Raw genomic sequence first — 24,778 nt, 5'->3', positions numbered from 1 at the left:
AATAAAATAATAAATAATACAAAATAAACAAATAATCAATAAAAATAAAAGATATTCAAAAAATAAGATAAGAAAAATTAATAGATAAAAAAAATTTAAATAATAAAAAATTAAAAATAATAATCAAAACTTAGCAAAATGTAGCTGTGCTGTTATTGTGAGCACCACTACAAAAAGTACATAAGTACATACATACTCACTTGAAGCTTAGTGAAATAAAGATTAAGTAACCGTTATTGCTAAATTGCCTCATCTGCATTTTTTTATTTAGGCAATTGAAAACTGTGACTTGAAATTTGTATTCAAGTGTACAATAAACTTAAGTACTAAATAACTAAAAATACGTTTTTTTAACCTAATTCTGCTCGAAAACTAATAATAGTACAAGCGTTTAAAATATAATGCCGAAATACTTGAGTCTTGTATCTTTGAATTTTTAAAATGACTCCAATCCTTTTAATAATTCAATTATCCTTTTTGTCTATTCCCTTCCTTTTATGAGATTTTCGTGGCATACACTTTTTGGCTTGGCTTCAATTTAGTGCCGCCGCTATTGTCTTCATAAATTCGTATGCCTCCTCACCCGATTCCACAATGTAATGCGGTGGCATCAAGTACCCATAGCGCCCTTGGTCCTTCAGAAATACATCGTAAACGTATTGTGGATTGATGCGCTGCTGCACCCAATCGGCCGAGTTGCCAGCGCGTGCCAATTTCAGTCGATAGCTGGTACCCACACGGTACTCGGCTTCATTCAATTTGCGGAAATTCTACAAAGTAAACAAAACAGAAACACAAAAAAAAAAAGGAACAACTTTTAAACGAGGCCACAAAGAAACACATACAAAGGAAAGCGTGCAAACAATGGAAAAGCGTTTTAGTGGCTAGTAAATTGATTTTTATTTTGTTTTTGTTGTTATTGTGTCTAATATTGCCGCATGCAACTCACCAACATTGCACGTCGCGCCACGTTGTGCAGTTCCCGTTGATTGTCCGTCACAAAGTCTGCGTCACCCCATGGATAGGTGATTGCCTGCCCGTAAGCGTTGAAGGAGACGTATGCACCCAAAAATTCGTGTATGTTGTGCACGAAGGTTCGTATGGCTTTCGTTTCTGGCTCGGAGAATTGCTTTGGCCCTCGATATAAATTCTTGCACGGGTTATCCGATGAGCCCGCACCACCCCACTGATAATCAAAGTTGCGATTCAAATTTACGCCATAACAGCCAGTTTTACCATCAAAATGTCGATTCTTCGACCAGAGACGATCGGTGATGCGCGAATATTGATAACCATCGGGATTTGCCAAAGGCAAGAAGTACCAATCAATGTTGCGCATGTAAGTCGGCTCTTGGTCCCACAACCAGGTTAATTTCGAAATGGCGCAGGTGAGCGCGGCAGGACTGAGCCAATCGCGTGCCTGCATGCCGGCATCGATAAAAATTGCCCAATTCTTGGGGTTGCCATTGGAGATGCTGGAAAGACAGAAACGGTGATTCGACTTTATCACTAAGTACTAATAATTTAATTATACAAAGCTTGTGTTTTTTACGCCTGCTCTTTAATTTTAATTCATACACTTTTTTTGTTTTTTTTTTGTTTAATTAACTCACCGCAACACCTCCAGTGGCCGCTTATGATGCGTCACACCGATTTGCACAATTTCCGCCATATCAGGGTAGGTTTCCAAAATGTGCTGCAGGAATTGTTGTATAGCGCCAACATCATGATAGCGATTCCAATTCAGTATCGTACCTAAAAAGTTTTCGTTTAAATATTTATTCACAAATTCCCATAAATGGCATAGCTAATAGGCTTGGCCCACATTTCACGTACTGTCTCTATCCAACCACGGCATATTTGCATTGCTGTTGTTCACTTCCGTATAAGTCTCGTCGATCGCAGTCTCGATATCGTCGATCATAATATTGTAGGTGAAATCAGTTTTCGCTATGAACTCTTTGGCTTTTGCTGTATTTCTGTAGTCAATTAAGATGTCAACTCCGTCTTGATTGATGTTCCACACCTCAGTTCCTGTAAAAGGAGGTGAAAATGATCTAAATATGCGCAAATTCTATGAGATCACTCAATTTTGTTTTTTCGGTAAATATAATGGAATAAACTTTCTTTTATACTTAGTAAATATTATGTATGGTGGAAATTTCAATTGACGTCAGAGTAGCGGTTTCTCAAGAGTTGCGTTACGTTAACACATCGATAAGATCCTTATAAAACTGAGGTTAGCACATAACTTAGAGTTATAATTTTATGGAGCCATACAATAAAAAAGGGTTCATGTTCAAATCAAAATTTCAGAAGCTCTACCGGCAAAGCAGCTTCAGTAAACCGAATATATCCATTAGGTCAAGCCTAAGTCAACTGAAAGTTAGATATTATCATTTAAGAGGTGGCTGTAACTGCATAGGTTGATATGGAACATGAAATAGTTGATACACTTCTGCATTTCTGTAGCTTTTCATAAAAACCATCTGCTATTTAGAGGCGGCAGGAAACTGTTCAGGAAATGCCTGATCTCTCTCTCGATTGCGAAGCCGACGAGCTGGCCCGACAAGGGACCTGCGGAAGGAGAGAATCGGGATCCCTTTGACAACCTGCGCTCTACTTCTGGGAGGATGGACTTTGCACTAACTCAGCGAGCGCTGGGCCAGTACACGAACGTGTAAGGTCGCGAAGTTCTTCTGGCCACGTTTGGATAGATGGCGTTCGAGGGATATTTTGAGGATGGCGAAATCTCATCTCTCAAATTTCGTGGACATCCTCACGGGGCACTGTCCGGGTATACAAGCCGTCAGACTCGGAATTACTTCGAGTCCTTTTTGCGTCAGCTGTATGGAGGATGAGGTGAAATCATCTCAGCACCTGCTCCTCAGCTGCCCAGCTCTCGCGGGACTAAGATTCAAGCATCTTGGTTCTCACTTTTTTCTGCGCCTACTGATATAGCAGGTCTTGAAAACAAAAATCTGATGAACTTCATCAGCAGCATAAAGAGGTTAACACAACCGCAGACTAGTCACCGTTCGTAGTCCACAAACACTCAGCCTTCCCTTTCGTCCTTTTTTCCTTCACCTCTTTTTCCCCTCTCACAATGGATGAACCGAACTTCTCTCGTCCAAGTGGGCCCACTCTCTGGGCAACCATCACTACCTAACCTAACCTAACCCAGAGGCGGCATGAAACTATTTCTTCTTATAGATTGATTTCAAACGTTGCAAAAATCGATAGAATTATTGATTCCGTCACTGAAAAAATTTGAAAAATTAATTTTTGGGTATAGGAATAAGTTTCCGTCCCTTCTTAGCCACAGTTACGAATTATTTCAATAATTCAATTAATTTTTTATGATTTTATGTGAAGTTTGTGCCATCGGAAGATACAACTTTACTTCATTTTTCAGGCAGCAAAACGGATTTCTCTGACGAATAATTCGAGTTCTTTTGATTGAGCCAGTTTGCGATGCTCTCTTAAGAAGTGAACCGCTCTCCAGAGGGAACACAAAAATACTATCAGCAGCGGCGCTTCTTTCACGAGGGCGGAAACTTATTCCCATACCCAATAGCTTCCTTTGCGAAGTACAGTGAAAGCAAATTCGATATCCATGGGTTAGATTGACGGGCGTAAAGCAAACACTAAGTTTGAGCACAAAAAACGCGAACGAAAGTTACATAAGCATGAAAATAGCTCTGTAATGGTGTCGGGCTGCATGTGTAGTGCGGGAGTCAGAGACTGACATTTTATTGAAAGAACAATGGACAGTCTTGCCTATCTCAATATTCGAAAAGAAAATTCAATGTGCGGAGAAGTTGGAGATTTTAAATAATTTTGTATTCTACCAGGACAACAACCACAAGCAATGCGTCGGAAATAATGTAGAAAGGCTTTAGTTGAAAACTTTTTTAAACTTTTACAGACACCGCAGATACAAATGTGATTGAAGTTATTTGAGGGAAAAATAGCTAGAAGGCTATATAAAAGGACTTTCAATTCGCTATCCTGCCTTAACTTTGCGAGCATTTAATTTAGGCAGCACACAGACGTCTTCAAGCGGTGCACAATGGGGATTTTTCCACAAATTTTGTTCATAAATTCTAGAGAAGGCAATTATTGATCGAACTTTAAAAATAAAAAAATTTATGTAATTCGGTTTAGCATTTTTTTATTTTAGTTCTAATCGACGGTAATACATCCCGGCAAGTACACAAATTTCCAGCCCCCCCCTTAAGAGGTGAAATCATCCCAAAACTATTCAAAAATTTAAAGACTAATTTTTTTTTAAGGACAAACCTAGAATATTCACCGGCAAATTTTCAAACTTGCAAGTGTGTTTCTGCCATGAAAAAACTCCTCATAAAAGCCATCTGCCGTTCGGAGTCGGCTGAAAACTATAGGTTCCTCCATTTATGGAACATCAAGACGCACGCCCCAAATAGAAGAATTAACTCGGCCAAACATCCAAAAAGGGTGTAAGCGTCAATTATATATACATATAGTCTGTCTCAGAAAAAAGGAACCGCGATTATTCATGAAATATGAAAGATATACGTATATTTAAAATTTGTTTACATGAAAGTATGTACAAAACTACGAGTCGCAATTACTCAATAAGCCGTGTAGTCTTCATTGTTGTCGAGTATAGCTTGTCATCTTCTTCATGCTTTGAATCAGCTTTTCTGGGTAGCTCTTCGACAAGCTAGCTAGGACTAGCTTTTGCGAACTTGACGCACGAGTTGCTTTAAATCACGGACTGACCTTCCGGCAAGATGCGTTTTCATAGTTCCCTACAAATTTTCAATGGGGTTAGCGTCTGGGGCAGGGAAGGCCAGGCCAATATTGTGGCGCCATTTTCTTGTTTTGTTGTTTCTCAATGTGTTTTTCTGAGTGCACTGATTTTGATGATGTGGGACGGTAGGATATGTTCGCCTCCTTCAGTCGGCGTTCCATGGTGTTGATACTCACATCTGTTCCCATTTTATTTAGTAAGAATTGTGTGTGCTTGGCGTAGTCAAAATGGACAATCACTTTGTCCTGCTTTTTTGTCGTCACTCGTTTCAAGCCGCGCTCGGAAAAGTCATCAACATTTTTGTACACCTTATATCGCTGATTCCACATCACAACAAACTTTTTTGATTTTTTAATCACTTTTGCAGCCGCGGCGTAAGATAATTTCGGCCCTTTCGAATGCGTGCATAAAAATACCGCCTCAAAACGCTTCGCGTACTTTTCACTCTATTTTGTTTGGTTGCGTTTACGGGAAAGTTTCGAACGACACTAACCTGAGTTAGCACTGCTGTTGTAGCCCTTGAGTAGGACTATTATGCAGCAAAAAGCAGAACGAAATATATCATGAAGGTACAAGAATAAAACCGATTCTTTTCTTCTGACACAGACTGTATATAATTTTATTGCGTTGTTCTATCGTGTAAAATTGTACACGATAATGTCAAAGATAACATAAAAACAGGTACCGTCTAGGAATTATTCACTACTTACACCTAGGCATCTCTTCTGAGAGATTCTTTAGATAAATTTCTGCATTTATGTAGCTCTTCATAAACATCATCCGCTAATTGCATATCTAAGAAAATTTTAAGTATGCATTTCATACCCCACTGAATTCCGCTATAATAAAATGTAAGTTCGAAGTTGCTAAAAAATCCGTTGCTTTAAAAAAAAATTGTTGTTTTATGATGGTCTTCTGCATTTTTTCCACATAACAAATGTTCGACAAGTTTTTAAAAAAACGTTTCCTTTATTTTCAAAATTTTAGTAATAGAAAGCATTTGATAAATTTGATTAACCCTGAACATTCGCCTTTCACTTCGTATCTCTTTTGAAGTCATTAACCTTTCGTTTATTATACGTAATACTGAAAAAAATCGGTATTTAATATTTTGATGATGTATTTTTGAAAAGATAAATCTCAAAAATCATTAAACATATTTTCTATTTTAACTGTTGTTTGCTTCTTATTTAAATTCAAAGTTAGTGGTGGTCGTTTCTGCTAAACAACCCGCAGACGGGGTCAAAGAGCTGCGCGCCCAGGGTTAATGCAGAGCGATAGTAAACATTTCAAAGTTTTATTGCTAAAGAACAGTACTCCTATCGGCTTAGTCATTTTTGATTTGTTGCAATTCGAAAACTAATTTAACGATTTTTTAACTCTTTTTGACCTATGAACACGTCAGTCTTGTAAGATTATACAATTTACGTGGTTAGAAGGGAGAACAGCTTTAAAATACAAATAAATCCATGCAAATCGGAACACTCTGTGCATAATTATTAGCGTACATACATACAATGACTCCAACGAATAATCGGTCAAATTTAGTTTCCACCCACACTATATAAAAACATGGAAAAAATAATGAACGAGAAACATATTTTTAAAAATAAGTACGCAGATCGATTTTCTTTTGTCGGGACTGACTAGCAGGTACAGCACTCAGCCATAATTAAGTCCATTGTATTGCACTCGAATTCCCTTTTTAATTTTCTTTAAATCTGCTCGACCTCCGAAGAAATCTGAGTAGATGTTGTGGTGCCAAGGAGCCCAGGTGGTCGCTTCTTAACACATCAGTGCCAAAGACCTCAAGCCTCATTCAAGCGAAGGCCTGACAGACGCACAGAAAGTGGTCCGCCGTTTCCACATGCTGGGCAGAGTGCACTGTTCTTTTCCATGTGTTTCGCCCAAAGAAAGTGGCCCGTATCAGTCCAACCAGCCTCCTACAGTCGCCTCTGCTTAGTGACAGGTAGAACAGCGGTGTTACCGGTCGGACATGATAGTTAACATCATTTTGTTTATCTTATTATATTTTACTAACAAACTAAAAATCTAAAAAAAACAGCCTTTCAATGCAAAAATACAATTTTTTTTGGAACATTTTTAAGAAGAGAGTGTTCAGAAAGGGTTATTTTTTAGAAAATTACATATTTTTTTACTGATCAATATCTTGTTTGTCGCCTTCAAAGTAATCCCTTTCAGATATAATGCACCTGTGCCAACGTTTTTCCCATCCTAGAATCACCGCTGACCAAAAAGCCATGTGATCGATGTTGACTTTATCTCCACATTTGTGGCAAATCTTCGTCTTTTCATAGGTATTTTTGCCAAAATAGGTGCGTACGACGGTTGAGGCAAAAATGCGCTGTTATTTTCGGCAATAAATACAATTTTTCGATCCATATTTTTCGTTAGCAGAAAATCACAGAGCACACCAAAACACATTTAACCTTGTATCTATCAAAAACAAACTAAATATCCATGATCAGAAAGTACCGGGAATGTTTAAATAAAATAAAACACAGTTAAGTTTCAGGCAAATTTATTTTATCTCCTTCAAAATATGACCCGCCTGAAGCAACACACATGTGCCAACGTTTAACCCCTGGTAGACCTTCGTCGCATTTTCTTTGATCTCCTCTATCGACTTTGATGCCCTCCTTTCACGAAGTGCTATCTTCAGCTTGGGAAACAAATCGAAGTCGCACGGGGCCATATCAGGTGAATACGATGCTTGCACGATGGTATTTACTTAGTGTTTGGTCAAATAATCCAGCACAATTTGGGCTCGGTGCGACGGCGCGTTATCATCATGCAAAATCCAAGAATTGTTTGCCCACATTTCCGGCCGTTTGCGCCTTACAGCATCTCTCAAACGCTTCAAAACGTATAAATAGTGGCAGATGTGTGTCTTACAGTCCTACCAACATAAAAAAAAAATATGGACTGGTTCCCACTTGCGCGGTTCGTTTAAGCTAAACATTCCCGCTAGTTTTTATCATACCACAATTTGCAGTTGAAACTACATATACTCGTAAATGTATTTTGAATATTTTGATAATCTTTTATTTCCATTTCAACGACTTTGGGACAAGATTTTTGAAAATAACTTTTTTTTTCTTTCGCCGTGTCCATTTGGCTGTCATCATAGAATGAAACAAGGTGAACTTATTCTTTGGTTTCTACTTTGACAATATTTTGCCGTGACAATCAAACGTACAAAACATTGTTGTTGGTCTAGTGCCACTGTCTTTAATGAATGCACCTTGAGTATTACTCACTTCGAGTTCTAAAACATTGTTCTGAGTCGAAATAACAGAACAGGCCTCTTTGATTATCACAACTTCTTTTTTCAATCGTTTACACCAAAATTTCTGACTGTACCCATTTTAACAGTATTCCGCAAATTTTCACTCGAATCACTTTTGTAATAAATTTCACATTAATTTCACTCCTACTAACCAAAACGTTGCCAAAACGCTCTTAGCAATTTATTTTCTACATCGCTCTCATGAATTTTCCACATTTGATGGCCGTAGTATCGTTTCACTGAGCTGCTGTTGCGATAGCGCAAATTAATCTGATACGACGATTGGGGTGAAAAAATATTAAATTGTCGTATGTCCACCGGCATCAGCCACTGCAAACTCTCCAATGTATTGTCATATAATTCATCACTCGATATGAAAACTGTCGGAAAACCGGGTATGCTGCGCAACAGATGAAATTTTGGATTTTTCTGTTGGCAAGGATGTGCAGGTAGATTTAGCAGCAAAATCAACGAAATCACAAGCAAGTATCTGAGTAGCATAACGCGAAATCAGGGCTGATCTGTAACCACACGTTTTCTAATTTCGCAATTGGCGATTTCGTTTGCAGGTCTAACGGTCACGCGGCGTTTTTGACAACTAACTGAATTTATTCATTTTAAGCCACACTGAACTCTTTAAGTTGGACGTTGTTTAAGGTAGCCAATTAAGGTAGCAACAAATTTTTGGTTCTTTGTTTAAGACAATTTTAAAATTAATTTATGTAAATTTTATACAAGAATAACGAATAACGGGTTTCTGTGTCATTTCATTGGCATGCTTCCAATGCGATCACGCAACTAATGTGGCAAAGTAGAAGCGGTCAGCAGCGGGTCAATTTACTTTTTTTTCGCCTTAATGAAGTTCATTCATATAATTTTTGTTGCGTGGGTATGAGTGAGTTTTTACATGTGTTGTCGATATTTTGTTTTTCGTTTCGCCAATTTCACTGACGGCGAATTGTAAATTTTGATGCGATATTAATTATTAGATAGTATAATACCAAGGGGTGTTCCAAAGTAAACGTGAATTTTTGAAATAATGATTCTTCTTTTTTTATGTAGAGAAAAAAAGCTTTTCATATTAAGGTGCGCAACTAAGTTCCCGCTGTTTGTCAATAGATTCCGCCAGCAGTGTTTTCTAGTCGATTCTAACATAACCTAAACGTCATACACCAAGCTTAGACATATGGTAAACAAACTGCTTCGACACCTTAGTGATTTCTATTTGGTATCATATACTTTTGGTTTTGTGAAAATATCTGATTTTGTGCCGAATAATCGTCATTTGCGGGAAGTGTTGATTTACCTCTTTCATTCGAAAAAAACGGCGGTTGAAGCGCATCGAGAGCTACAAAAAGTTTATGGAGATGCTGCTTTAAGTGAAACAACGTGCCGAGATTGGTTACGTCGCTTCAAAGACGGTGATTTCAATCTTGACGACCGTCCACGTGAAGGAAGGCCAAAAACCTTCGAAGACGCTGAATTGGACGCATTGCTCAATGAGGATCCGTGTCAAACCCAAGAAGAGTTTCCTTCAGTATTAGGGGTTACTCGTCAATCCATTTCCAAGCGATTGCATGCTTTGGGAATGATTCAGAAACAGGGGACTTGGGTTCCTTATGAGTTAAAACCAAGGGATGTTGAACGTCGTTTTTTCGCCTGTGAACAACTGCGCCAGCGGCAAAAAAGGAAGGGTTTACTTCATCGCATCGTGACGGGTGATGAAAAATGTATTCATTACAGCAATCCAAAGAAAATAAAGTCTTGGGGACTGCCCGGTCATACTTCTACGTCGTCGCCTCGGCCGAATATTCACGCTGCGAAAGTTATGCTATGTATTTGGTGGCACCAAGTTGGTGTTATTTATTATGAACTGTTAAAACCAAGCAAAACCCAGTGATGGGATCGGTATCGACTTCAATTGATGCGATTGAGCCGAGCACTGCGCGAGAAGCGGCCGCAATACGCGGAGAGACATGAAAAAGTTATTCTACAGCATGACAACGCTCGGCCTCACGTTGCCAAACCCGTTAAAACCTACCTGGAAGCACTGAAATGGGAAATCCTACCTCACTCGCCATGTTCTCCAGATATTGCGCCGTCCGATTATCACCTGTTCCGATCGATGGCACTTGGTCTAGCTGACCAGCAGTTCCATTCATATGAGGACATCAAAAAATGGCTTGATCCGTGGATAGCCTCAACAGATGAACAGTCTTACCGCGACGGTATACGAGATCTACCAGAAAGATGGGAAAAAGTAGTAGCCAGCGGTGGGCAATACTTTCAATGATTCACTTCTCAATTTTTTTCAGAATAAAGTTGTATTTTCATAAAAAAAAACAGCAAGAACTTAGTTGCGCACCTAACATATTTCACTTGCGACTCAAAATATTTCAAAGCAGCTCAAAATGGTTCGCTTTAGAAGGTCGGTCAAAATGTACCTCAGGATATTGGCGCTAGCCTTTTGGGTGACTTCGACGTTCACAAACGCGCTTCCTTAATTAACAATATATTTCAATAAATGTGACTTTTAGTAAAAAAAAAAATCGGACACTAGTGTCGTTTAATGAAATGATAGACAGCCGCACTTTTTTTGTTCCCATCTTTAAGTAATTTCGCTCTTGGAATCTTCTTAACGTGAATCTCCTTTTTCACAACTCTTCGAACAGTTTCACGACCAATGCCTGTCTCTTGGGCGATTTTTCTCATTGAAAACCTTGAATTACGGTGGACACGCGGTTTGATTATCTGGCTGTTCCTTGGTCTGTTAACAGTGGCTTTTCTTGCACGTGAAGTGCGATCACCTTCATAGGTAAGTCCTGTGAAGCACTGAATTTTCTTGGAAACAGTTTGGCGAGAAACATTAACCAACCCAACAGTTTCACATTGTCACTCTGCTTGGCGATGCAATTCTAAAATGTGCTCCTTTAGGTTCGACATTTCAAAATTTTAATTTAAACAACAACTGATCACTAAATTACTGATAACTGGATTAAATACAAAATTCCAAAAACGTTATAAAAAAAGCAGTAAAGTAAAAAGTTAACTTAACGCATTTTATGCCTATTAATTTCTATTACACTGTTGTTGTTGTTGCAGCAGTTCACAAGGCGCTGCCAGTGTAGTATGGTCATCGATCGTTACCGACTAACGTTACCTAACGGTAATCCCAGGAAACATGTGTTTACGACAGGTTGAGCCCAGAGGGAGAGGGATGTTAGCTAAGTAGGTTTGGGAGGGCATGCGAAAGAGTGGTTAGTATCGGGCGGAGTTCCTTCATTGAGTCAATTCTGGATAAGTAGGAGTTTAACTAGATCGTAATGAGGCCAAAGTTGCGCCGGTCTCATGAGGCAATTGAAGCTCTTCGTCTGCAATGTGTGGTAGTTCGACTCCAATAACGGCATTCGGGGATTGGAAGTTTAGAAAAACAAACAATGAAAGTCAGTGGGAGTAAAAGAGATATAAAAAATGCTCACAGATTTGCAAAGTTACTGACAATATTTAGAAACCTGACTGGTATAGCCTTAAGAATGAAATGTTGGGTAAAGAATGGTAATTAGAATTGGGAAATTATTAATATTCTCAAATTAGAAAGAAAAGGAAAGAAACTATGAAATGGAAACATTTTTAAATCCTCTTAAATTTGAGGTACACCCTGTCTTGTTCTTTGGTTTGGTATTAAACAAATTGTTCTGTGGGTTTCGTTTTTCACCACTGAAAGTTCAAATGATTGAAATCCCGACCTTCGGATCAATAATTAGCCACTTAAAAACCGCACAGGCTCCGGTGACCGCCATACTCGCATTTCGTATCAGCAGGGCGCCACGAAAAGGATTTGTTTGCATTCTTCTCTGGATTTTTGAAAGGCCTTCTCCTCCCAGCTGTCATACTTTATTCTTTACATTCCTCAAAAATACATAGAATATCTTAAGAAAAGGTTGTGAATATTAAATAACCAGGGCTATTAAAGCCCGGGATTTGGCCATGGTGAACATTTTTTTCGAGATGAGCTATTTAGCAGATTAGCTTATTTGGCTCTGAGCAAATTTGACAGAATCGGCGGATGGGTTGACGTTGTTTGGGATGAGTTCATAAAAAAAAACTGAGATTGTGTTGGTAATACACGAAAAAATCAACCAATGGCACTTCGTTGCCGTCTGAACAACGACTGATTGAACATGTGTGAAATGGTCGTGCAGAATCGGCTGCCGAATCTCCCAAGTGACATAGCGGCCGAAGTTCCCCTCACAATTTTCTTTTTCACCATAGTTACAAAACAAACCTTGTAAACGAACCGCTGTCATATCCACGGTTATGCCAGCCCATCAGCTGATTCCTTCAAAATCGCTGAGAGCCGGCTAACGGTCTGATGTTGGCCACACCTCTGCTTTCTGTACTTACATCGTTTTAAATAATGAGGCTGACGCTGCCATAAAAAAATACGGATTCGCCAAAATTCAGTGGCTGCTACTCACTTCTGGAACAAAAACAAAAGAAGCACAGTTTCGGAAAATGTCAGATCCGCACGAAGCGTTGTTGAAATAGAGGAGGGGCACATTGAAGCGGTATATTGTAAATGAAGTACTGATTTAGATATGATGGCAAATGTCTTTCAATTGTTAGCTTTTGCAATACTTCAAATGACAGACTGGATAATTGGCAAAAGGAGGTGAGGAATTAAAGTGTAAAAGGAATTGTGCAGACAGCCAAGGCTTAAGAAACCGATCGTACTCCTTCAAAAATTGTTCAGAAATGTAATAAAGACTAAACTCTGTTGCAAGGCGGAATGAGCTTGAACTTATGTGGGTGCGGGGCCACTGTGGTGTTCAAAGCAACGAACTGACGGATGAATTGGCAAACTGCAATTCCTTGAAGTGCCCAATTGGACCGAGTATAGCGGGAACAGTCAGGTATACCAAGACTCTCAGTAATAAATCTCATGAGAACCGCTAGTACAGTACACACACCTGTAAAAAAACCAAGTGTTTCATGAAAAATTCGTTTTCAGGCATAAGAGGAGTGAGCAATGATCTCTTATAGGACTAATTACGAGGCGCAATCCGTGACGATGATATATAGTCACCATAGGCATCTTCGACAATACACTCTCTACATCTTGTTTGGAAGATGGGGATGGTACAGAACATTTCCTCTACCGCTGCCCGGCTTTCGCCAGATTAGATGGTAAATTTTTGGGTCGAAGGTTTTTTCTCATTCCATCGACAGACAAGATTCAGAAAAAAATCTAGGAAGTTCTCTGAGGAGTAATAAATCCCACCTCATCTGCCGTTCCTTTCGTTTTAAATAGGATTTGGCCTTAAGTGTAATGCGCAATATTGCCTGAGTGCTTGGAAAAAATAGGTGAATAGGGAAAGAGGTGTAGAATAGGCGTTGATAGTTGGATTGAGGCTGAATACCTAATCCTGAATCCTAATCAGTAATAAAAGCGGAAGGTTTGACGATCGTCAGCACCTCTCTTGATGCTACTTGGTTGATGAAAAAAATCCCATGATTACTTTTATCATCGTTTTTAGATACCAAATAAAATCGCATTCTTCGAGGATTACAGGGGTCTACAAAATAGATTTATTTATTTATTTGAGACTGGTTTCCGCTGTACAAAAGTGTCTCTTAGGTCAGGGTTTTTTTCTTTAATAAATGGTGGAGGCAAAATCAGTGTTCAACTTGATGATCTTAGTTCAACTTTTTGACTTTGCGTCCACCATCTTGGATCCGCCACTTTGAATTTTGAAAAATTGACACCACGCACACCGGTGTTCCTTGCCCGTCATCCTTACTTTAATTTTTTGTTGATGTTGTCACGCAACCTTTGACTACTCAATTATGCATGGATATAGTTCTGGGTACGCCAAGATTCACACAACTCAACCATTCATTACAATTTATGTATACAATTCACATACTTACCGAACTTCTCCACGAAAGTCTGCATAGTTTCGATGCGCTTCGTGCTGCCGCCACGCTTACGCGTTGCATTAAATAACACCTTCCATAGCTGAGAATTGTGGTAATTGATAAAATTCTCATCGAACTCACTGCGGTAATCCGATTTGCGGCCGACATGCGTATTCGGGCGTACTGCGCGTAGAAAACTGCGGAGGAAGGGTATACGTGCTAGGAAGCTGGTGCGTGGCACTTCTATTACATTAAGCGGCACTTCATTCAAATCCAAAGGCATCTCGAGCATAGCCTGCGCTGATGTCGAAGGCAGCAACAACACACACAATTGTAAAAGCACTAAAGTCACGGAATAGTAGGTTAAGCACATCCTTAATTTATTTTTTTTAGCCTATTATTAATTTATTATTGTAAAACGAATTGTTTGTATGTTTGCTAACAAAAAGTGATCCGATTCATCTATACGATCCGTACGTTGTAAGTGCTTAGTTAGAAATGCGCGTGACAGTTTGCAGGTGGAAAAAGTTGATGCATTTTGACCAGCTAACACAAAGCGATGTTACTTCTTTTGTCAAAAAGTTTACTGTAAACTACGAAAGTGGTGTAGTTTAGTTATCTCAAAAGATTTGTTTGAATGTATAATAATAATTCACACCATACCTTAGTTGACGTTGAAAATAAAGGTGTAAACAAACTTAGCAAGGAAAGTGAAATGATTTTGCTGTGGAAAAATTTTACTTTCTTCTGTGAACATCAAAAAAGTTGGAGAAGTGCTTTTCAACTTTTCGGCAATTAATTTCGGAAATGAAACTTGCATAGTCCGACTGTAATCATAATAAAGCGAAACAATTTGGAGAATTACTTTCCACTTGCAAGCGTTGTACAAACAAGTTTTCGTTGTTCTGGAAAGTGTTTTCAAGGGTTGCCTTTTATATTTTGTACCCAATAATGGAAACATAATAAAATAATAATCAAAATGATTCTATCATTTTTAAAATTATTCTCCTTGGAAGTCAATACACTTCTGCATTCGCTTGAACCAATTTTCAAAGCACTTTTGCCACACAGAAGTAGATACCTCAAAACGAGCTGTTTTAAGGCTTCAACAGCTTCTTCAGGCGTGGAAAACCGTTGGATTCGGATTTTTTTTTATAAGTTCGCGAACAAAAAGAAATAATTAGGCGTCAAAGAAGGGCTGTAATTCGATGAGTGCCCAAAAACTCTCTTGAGTGAGCCGACTAAAATTACTTTCCTAGAATCTCTTTTCAAAGACATTTAAATTAAGCCAATGCAAAGTCATATTCCTCATTTACTTTTACTCTCTAACTTATTGTTGGTTCGGACTTTTACTTGGATACCATATTACTCTTTGAATTGCACCCATCCAATTCCATCCTATAAAAGTCGGTGCTTGCTCATTAAAATAAAAATACTAGACATTGCGGTCGTCGTAAAAGTCGGTGCCATCACAGTGGCGGCAAGATGTCATTAAAAGGAAAGGAAATATTTTCGGGATCAATAGAAAGCTAGCCACTCCGTATATCGGAGGCGTTACTTTAAAATTAAAAAGGATTGTATCATAAAATTTGTGTTCAAATTTTAAATTTATTTTTAATTTAAGTAGTGTAATCCCCAAATGGAGGAGTTTAGGAATGATTGTGAAAATAATGAAAGTAGTGATGATGAAAATATGAAGAGAGAAAGTAACAGTAATGACGATTACATAGTTTCTCCTAAATACATAATCCTACACACCTTCTAAAATCCATATATTTGCTTTAAATCGCTAAGAGAGAAATAACTCCGAAAATCTGAATTTTGCTGCGACTAGCAGGTACTCCCATCAGAGAAATTTGCCTATCGCAAAGGCTTAAATGAATAAATAAAGAAATAAATTATTCAGTTTGACCGGCCTGCTGCAAGCACTTTTCTTCCTATGTCTGATGGCTGCTTAAGGTCCAACTGAAACTGAGTTCAATGAAGAGACTTTTTGTTTATGATTTTAGCTTTTTTCTATGCCCGAACAACAGTTATACATTTTTTTTTTTGTGTTTTTTAATTTCGCCGCATTATGCAAAATTAATTGATTTGCATATAGATATGGTAAACAATAATAAGCATAGAGGGAAATCGAAAATAACTGTCAAGTTTTAAACTAACTTTAGTAGTATAATCGACAAAGCCAGTGGCAACAACAACAACGCGGCGATGACAGCTGTGCTGTCTGGGACAAATGAATGATGCCACTTGCTGCCGAAGCTCTGCTGGGGTTGAATATAGGTATGTACGTATGTACGTATTTTTGGTATGAATAGAGAATTAGAAACAAAACAAAAATACATAAAAAAAAAGTTTTTAAAAAAATAAAAAATAAATTTAAAAAACAAATCAAAAAAAAAAAGTTAAAAAAAAAAAATTAAAAAAAATTAAAAAAAAAAATTACTTTGTTAGACTAAAAACCCGATGATCGCCTAAAAACTTGTAACTATATATGTATGTACAATCCGTGTGGTATATTAACTTCTTACTTTTTTCCATAAGTTTTACCTCACATCAATTTAGTTAGTGTTTTTGTACGAAACGTAGACTTCACTTTTTATTCAGACAGTTTTGTCTGTACCTACAGCCATTCCTATGTTGTTATTGTATATGAAATATCAGTTGAAACGTTAATTTATGTAAATTCAAAATTTCTTCTTTCACACACCCTATTCATGTTTCTTTTTCATTAATATTTATTATTACACGATATTTTTTCTTCTTTTTGAATTTCTTCTTTTCTACTAAGAAATATTTAATCTTTTCTCAGTTGTGGTATAACGAACTGCATGAGCTTACGCGCCATATTTTAATCATTTAAGCGATTTCTACTATTACGAAATCTGCAACATTCCTATACTTACATACATACATACTTACATATATTTTTCACGCGTAATCACTTGTTATGAAAAAGTTGAATAAACTTTTGAAATTTTGAATTAAACAAAATTTTTAAGTTACTTTACTGCTCCAGTGCACGAAAATTGAGTATCTTAATGAAATAAACACGATGAAGTTAAAATTATGTAGTTCTGCTTAAAAAGACTCTTCATGACTCATAGTGATCAGTACGCATAATATAACTTTTCTTACAATTCCACAAACACTTTTCACAATCTTCAAAACACTTTCGAACTCTCATTTATTGTTTCACCCAACTAAAAACGCTTTCGTTGAGGTAGTAACGCGCATAAATTCCTGGTTTAATTAATCTTACAATGTGCAGTAAGAACTTCCATGACAATTTATAGGCTGTTCTTATATAAGCTCATGCAATTCTTAGAGCATTTTCGATTATAAGATCTCAAAAGTCCCAAAGATCCCAGCATAGTTCCGTCTTTCTTTGTTAGGGTGGACAGTGCCTCCTTATCAGTGCCACAGTCAGACTAGGGACCTATGTGTAGATGGAGTTTTTCAGCGATCTCATTTCCTTCCATACTAATATGAACGAGTACCCAGAGAATTCAAACTTGATTGGCCATGTCAAGAGCGCTTAGCTTACTAAGACTCTTCATTCCCAGTTTCAAGTTTACCTGATTGGATCTGAGGATCTAAATAGCCGCTTGGGTATCCGACAAGATTGCAGTGTTCTGATCGCGGTAGTTGCGCCCGATAGTGAAGTCTGCTCATTTTTCTATTGTATTTATATAAAGGAAGAGGAAGGCCTCCTCTGCGTTGGAAAGTAAAGATATTATTAAAAAATGTTGCCGAAAGTCACTAACCAAACACAGATCGAACTGACAACGGACTGCAACGTCAAAGGAAACGAACGTGAAATGGTTCAAAAAGTGAAGAAACGACTTGAGCGAATCCCCAACGAAGTTCCAACCGAATGGAAAAGAACTAAAAATATCTGACCGTACCATCCGCCGCATACTAAAAAATTTTCTCAAAGTCAAGCCTTACACCAAAGCAGCATCAAGTCAAGGAGTTGCTTCGCTTGGCCGAAAGCGGTCAATTTTCAATCATTGTGTTTACTGGCGAGAAAATTTTTCAAAACGAGCAAATCGTAAACTCCCAAAACGATAGGTTTTATTTGACCGACCGTTCACACGAGAATTTGAGTAATCGATTGGCCACCAGGAGGAAGCACCCACCACAGGTAATGGTTTGGTCCGCTGTAACCGCAGCGTCAAGGTAAATGCGAAATATTATCGGGAAAGTATTTTGGAGGTTGCTTTGAACCGTGGACAGACCAACATTTCGGTGGCAGACCATGGACGTGTCAACAGGACCCGGCACTGTCTCACAAAGCTCGAGTGAGCCAAGAATGGCTAAAACACAAAGTTCCGAACTTCATAACGTCCACACAATGGCTCTCAAATTCATCCAGACGCGAATCCAATGGAATATTCTCTTTGGAGAGCAGGGTCCGACCTAAAAGATTAATTCAGTCTCGAGACGCTGAAAAAAGCCATTGACCGCGAGTTGGCCAAAGTACCTGCAAATCACATTCGGGCAGCTTGCGTTTCGTTTCTGGACCGTGTCAATGCCATAGTCAAAGCAAAAGGTGGTCATATCGAGCAAGAGAAATTTGATTCTTAATTTTGTATTATTTTCACACATTTTTTACCTTGAATTTAATAAAAGTAATTTTCTAAAATAAAAGTATGGAATTATTAATATAATTGGTTAGACTTCGAGAGCCAGACCCTGAAGACATCGCCAGTGATTCAACCCGGTTTGTTTTGCGATTGGAATCTGTATAAGACTATGCTGATGCAAGAACTGAAGCCAGACGACTAAAGGCTATGAGTTCATAAATTGAGTGCTCAGATGTCGGCCCGAGATCCAGATTTTGCACAAAAAGCGATACTCTCGAACGAGGTAAATTTTTTTTTCCAACGGTTTTAATAACAAGCAAAATTATCACTATTGAAGCGAACACAATCCGGAAGGGTTTGGCTCATTATCATTGCATTCACAATAATTTTCTGTTTGGTACGATTTATGGCATGGCGGCATCATCGGACCTTAGTTCTTTCTTTAGCAGTGAGCAAAAAGAGTTACTGTCAATGATTCTATGTATAGAGCGCTGTTAACAGTTTTTGTGTGGTCATCGCTCCACAAAATCGATATATCCAAGCTGTGTTTCCAATAAGACAGCGCTACATGCCATACAACCGTCGCAATACTCGATGTTGTAAAGAAGAAATTTGAGGACTGGGTCATCCCACGTCCAGCGTTTTTCAATTGGCTGCAGCGATCATGCGACTTGACACTCCTAACTTTGCTCTGAAGCCATGCGCCGTCTTTAGGTTGAACTGGTTGACTTGTAGTCACGCATAGACCGGTTCTGGTTGCGTGATGTTCCTCGGTAATGGGATTTGCGTATAGTGGTTCGTCAGATTATCAACCTTTCTACCTCCTGATACGTTTCATCGCCGATATTAATATTTTCGGCTAGTGAGGTAAAATTGTTAGTGCAATATTTTATATTTCTCTAATAAATAATTATAATAATATTTTTAGGATATCCCTCTTCAGAAATTCAGAAATATTTAAACTTGTTTATACTATTCAGAGCCGCCACCAAGAATGTTATATATCCGGCTCATGTAAAGAATTGTAACCAAGACTTCCAGGTTCGAAGCGTTGCATACTTCCAAGTCTCTTATTAGTTTCGCCAACCACATTTTTTTTATCGGCTCGATTGCTGCATTCTATCTTCACACATCATTGATGAGATAACATAGTTGAGAGAGAGAGAGAAAATGCTTGCCTTGAAAGTTTTGACATATCCACCACATAGTCTTGATCTTGCATTCTTAGGATATCGGGTGTTGTAATCTGCTAAATGTTGGCCTCGGTAGTCTAGCGTAAGTATACTAGCCTGTCATCCCAGAGGTTGTGGGTTCGAATCCCACGTAAATCACGGTCCTCGCACTTTTCCAAAATTTATATACTTTCCCTGTTTCTAATAAAAAACAAATCCTCGAATTCCATTCCTCAACCTCAAAATCTGGCGCGTACACTTCCGTAAGGGGCTTGGCCGAGCGCCTCCTCCTATTTGTGGCGTGCGTCTTGATGTTGTTCCACAAATGGAGAGACCTACAGTTTTAAGCCGACTCCGAACGGCAAATTGCTTTTTATGAGGAGCTTTTTCATGGCAGAGATACTCTCGGAGGTTTGCCATTGCCTGCCGAGGGGTGACCGCTTTAGAATTTTTTTTTTATTTTGGTGTTTCATGCACGACGAATCGAACCTACGCTCTCCCGAATATCCTGCAATCTTTTGCGGACCCGAATCGAGGAGGTTATTCCAGCTAATGGAAATTTTTTTAATGATTTTATAGGTGTATAATAAGATAATATTGTCAAAAAAATTCACGAAGTTTCATTAAATTAGTTTTAAAGTTAAATTTAAATTAGTTAAAAAGTTTAAGTTTGCTTATGAAATATTGTAAATATTCTCTTCTAGCTAATTTTAGATAATTTTTTTTGTAGGTTGGAGGAGCAGATTATTTTTCTTTTTACTTCTTATTCTTTGGTCAGTAAATTGAGCACAAAAGTTTATCTATTAAACACCACCAGCGCAAGTTTTTAGCTTTTTTTCTTTAAAAAAAACTCTGATTATTTTCCTCTCGCTACCTTCATCTTCATCAGGAAAATATAAAATTGCGCCCTAAGGCAACAATAAAAGTTTGACAATTGCTAATATTTTCCCGAGATTGCCGCAAGCGAAAGGAAATACACTTCAAAGAATATCGAATGCCAGCGACGTGATGAGTTTTTGAGCGATAAATTATACACTCATACACATGTACTTGTATGTATGTATACAATCACACATACACTACTTGAACGCATGCAGTTAGCAGCCACTGCTCGGTTTATGACAGTTTAAGTGGTGCGCTGCGAGAGACTGCGATAACTACAGTATTTACGGGCATGTTGAAAATGCCCATTTAGTGCTGTCAGAGACCAGAGCTCTACTTAACTTAACTTGTCGAAATACAAAGAAGCCAAAAATGAAAAATGAGAATTGAAAATAATAAAGAAGGCGAAAAGAAAACAATGACGGAACAAGGTCAAGGCTGCGCATAGGGACTTTGAAGATAGTAAGGGAAAAGTGCATCCAGCGCCGGCAATTGTTGATTCTGTCATGCGGTTTGGCATACTGTGTGACCAGAAAACCTACACACATATTTACATACATATGCATGTGCATGTCATCGCTATATCAATGGATACACCGCGCGTCAAAATGTCGGGCGTTTATTAAATGGTGAAAATGCGCAACATCGTCAAGGAAACAAGTTATAAAAAAGTCAACGGTATTTTTCAGCAGCTTCAAACTTGCACTTTGTTAGACTAAAATTTAATAAGCTTTAAATTTGCATATCAAACATTTTTGTGTGGAAATTCTAATTAAAACGCCTGGAATTGAGAAGAAAACTTTGTAGAATCATCAGATACGGATCCTATGGGCTCGAGGGAATATAGGAATTTTTGGGAATGAAAGGGCAAATAAATGAGTCGGGAAAGGGCCCAGAGTCAGTTTGTAGAAAGGCAAAGAAGATCATACTGAGATAATTTAAATGAAGAAAAAAAATCATAAAAAATCAAATAAATGAGTCGGGAATGGGCCCAGAGTCAGTTTGTAGAAAGGCAAAGAAGATCATACTGAGATAATTTAAATGAAGAAAAAAAATCATAAAAAATCAACTGAATTTTTTAGCAACTTCAAACTGGCACTTTGTTAGACTAAAATTTAATAAGCTATGTATAAAATTGCATACCAATTTTTTTTTTTTTTTTTTAAATAAAATTCGTGGAATTGAAAAAAGCTTTGCAGAACAATCAGATACGGATCCTATGGGTTCGAGGGCATATAGGAATTACTGGGAATGAAAGGGCAGATAAATTAGTCAGGATAGGGGCGACCATCCCATTTATAAGCCCAGAGCCAGTTTGTGGTCTGGGTAAGGGTAACTTCTCCTCTCTTATTTTAGAAGTAGAAGAAAGACAAGATCACACTAGGATAACACAGGCCGACAAAATTTAACCAACATTCAGACCCAGAAACCAGACTATATATTTCCGAAGGTTTATGATGCGCTGAATCCAAATCTGGCCTCAGAATTGCTCTATCAGCTCTGGTATCTAGATATCCTAACCTAAAAGTGCAAAAAACACCGTTTTTGCCCATATTTGAGGTTATGTAGCCTTGCAGATGTTTTCTTTCACCAAAATTAAAGGGTGGCATCTTTAAATACAAGCCTTCGTTATCATTTTTTTTTCGCTGAGATATCGCATTTTGAAATTTTCATGTTTCTAAATTTTAAGTTAGGATATCTCGAAAAGAGAGCTGATAGAGCAATTCTGAGGCCAGATTTGGATTCAGCGCATTATAAGCCTTCGGAAATATATAGTCCGGTTTCTGGGTCTGAGATGCTGTCGGCCTGTGTAATTTACCAGGCTTATCGCAATCAAAATGAAGGAAAAAATTATAAAAAATCAACTGAATTTTTTAACAGTTTCAAACTGGCGCTTTGTTAGACTAAAATTTAATAAGCTATAAAATTGCATACCAACATTTTTTTTTTTGAAAATTCTAATTAAAAGTCATGGAATTGAGAAGAAAGATATAGTAAACATTCAAAGGCAAAAATGGTCAAAACTTGTCAAAATGCTAATGTGGTAGCATTTGTCGCGTTCTGTACATCCAACATCATGTATCTACATACATTTACCTACATAAACCGAATTGTCAATGCAAAGTTTCTTTTTTCGGCATTTCTTCTTTCACTTTTTAACCTTTGATGTATGCAAGTGGATAACCAAAGCCACACACGCATACATACATATATAGGTATATCAGACGCTCGAACAAACAATCACTCGAATGTCATGCAGTGAATCTTAAACCTTTTCTACATACATTTCTATAGAAACCCATTACATTTACATTTTTTGTGAAGAAATTTCTTTCATGCAGATACTCAGGTATTTATTTTTCATTTTCAATTTCATTTTATTTTATCATTCACTTGAATTGTCTGTAAGCTTTCATTTTTTTTTAAATAAACAAACTTTCAGTCTATTTAAATGCAACTAAGCGGCCAAAATTTACTATTACTTTACATAAATACTCAAATAAATTAGTTTTAAAAATAGAATAAATAAATAAAAAATAAATATTTCGCATAAATATATATAAATAAATTAAAATTGACATTTGTCTTACACAACTAAATTGGCTTTAGATGGGCTTCGTTTTGTTACGTGTAATTATTTTAACATTTTGCCTTCGTTTCTTATTGCTTTCGCAGCTTCACGCATCCATAAATAAAGAAATAAATATTAAATAAATAAATAAATAATTTAAATAAATTATGTTAAATTAATTTAGAGAATTAAACTAATTCATAATTAGAAGGCACGTTTTCGACTGTATTTGCCCTGTGTGACGGCGCGCGCCACAGTCTCTGCAAATGTGTAGCCATCTTTAGCGTTAGTTTCAATGTAGCTGGCGGGTAGCACGAAACCATAACGACCAGTGTCGCCCATTTCAATGGTGTAGGCGTATTTGATGCCCACAAAGCCCTTAGCCCAATCGTCTGAGCCGCCGGCCGCTGGATAGAGAGTAGTTGCTGATGAGCCGATGGTGTACTTGCCGCCCGATTTCTTCGTGATAGTCTGGTTGAGGGAAATAAGTAAAAATGAGCAAATTTAGAATACATACATATACATAGAGCAAATACATTTTTTAAGCAAGAAATTCATATATTTGAAGCAAATTTAATAATTTTATAAAGAGTAATCAAAAAGGTACGTAAGATTTTATTTAAGGAAGAAAAAAATGTTTTCAAGCAAAGCCATCCTTATTGACAGCCAGGCAACAATCAAAGCTCTCAATTCTTTTCAGCTTACATCAAAACTGATACACAAATGCCTTCATAGGCTGCATATCTGAGACCAGAATAATCAGGGAGGGGGCACATAGGAATTACTGAAAGGGCAAATAAATAAGTCAGAAATGGGGCGGCCTTCCCATTTGTAGATCCAGAGCCATTTTGTGGCCTACGTAAGGTACCTCCTATTTTCGAGGTAGAAGAAAGACAAAGAAGATCATACTGGGATAATCTAGCGGATTCATCGCAATCAAAATCAATCAGAGGTACCTTAACCTAAAGTGATTTAAATACTATATGGAATTAAATAAGAATCATCACTGGAACTCTAACAGGCTATTGCAGATTGAGTCATAATTTTACTAAACTGGAAATATGTACTCTAATGGAATTTGAAAGTTCTGTAGGGAGGAAGATAAAACCGCCGAACATGTGCTGGGATCCTGTCCCGCACTGGCGGATAAGCGACACAAACTGGCAAGCTGGGTAAACTTACTTTATCAGAGTAGGAAATGCAACTAAATAAAATAGAATAAATACTGAAATCTATGAAGGAAGTTGGCTCTGAAAAATAATCTGAACTCATAAAAGGGGCACAATAAGTATTTCAGGTCACAGTGCTTCATTCACTCATAATCATTATGAATGCCTAGAGTTCCAAGTTGAAGCATAGCGTCACTCATAATACTAGGTTTTAATTTCTATATTAAAACTTAAAGTGAAAGCATGGGGTTATGTATGGAATAGCGCATGGATCAAATAGCAATGCTCTCCTCTTTTATCGATATTGCCCATTATCATTTTGCATAAATGCGACTGAATTTCATTGATGAATCTCCTCATGCAATGC

At 37.7% G+C, this 24,778-nt stretch overlaps 2 protein-coding genes across 2 annotated transcripts in view; both read right to left on the bottom strand.

Annotated features, from left to right (window-relative positions):
• Positions 1 to 475: 475 nt before the first annotated feature.
• Positions 476 to 14,310, bottom strand: LOC128857522 (carboxypeptidase B). Its single transcript, XM_054093272.1, has 5 exons — positions 14,040 to 14,310; positions 1,837 to 2,034; positions 1,614 to 1,755; positions 950 to 1,475; positions 476 to 770 (listed from the first exon to the last, which is right to left on the bottom strand). Exons 1-5 carry the CDS (start codon positions 14,308 to 14,310, stop codon positions 534 to 536), a joined length of 1,374 nt encoding a protein of 457 aa, XP_053949247.1. The 3' UTR covers positions 476 to 533.
• A 9,136-nt stretch (positions 14,311 to 23,446) lies between these two features.
• LOC128857521 (trichohyalin) overlaps positions 23,447 to 24,778 on the bottom strand; it is a 29,652-nt gene continuing 28,320 nt past the window's right edge. The window contains exon 6 of the mRNA XM_054093271.1: positions 23,447 to 23,713. Within this exon, the coding sequence (XP_053949246.1) occupies positions 23,447 to 23,713 (267 nt within the window). The remainder of the gene's footprint in view (positions 23,714 to 24,778) is intronic.

This window comes from Anastrepha ludens, chromosome 3 (assembly GCF_028408465.1).
Source record: "Anastrepha ludens isolate Willacy chromosome 3, idAnaLude1.1, whole genome shotgun sequence".
In the NCBI taxonomy this organism is placed as follows: Eukaryota; Metazoa; Arthropoda; class Insecta; order Diptera; family Tephritidae; genus Anastrepha; species Anastrepha ludens.
This window is presented reverse-complemented; position numbering and strand designations above follow the sequence as displayed.

Coding starts and splice junctions, on each gene's coding strand:
- LOC128857522 (XM_054093272.1), bottom strand. CDS start 14,310: ATGCCTTTGGATTTGAATGAAGTGCCGCTTAATGTAATAGAAGTGCCA. Junction 2,035..14,039: donor GACTTTCGTGGAGAAGTTCG/GTAAGTATGTGA, acceptor CTCCTTTTACAG/GAACTGAGGTGTGGAACATC. Junction 771..949: donor TGGCGCGACGTGCAATGTTG/GTGAGTTGCATG, acceptor TTTACTTTGTAG/AATTTCCGCAAATTGAATGA.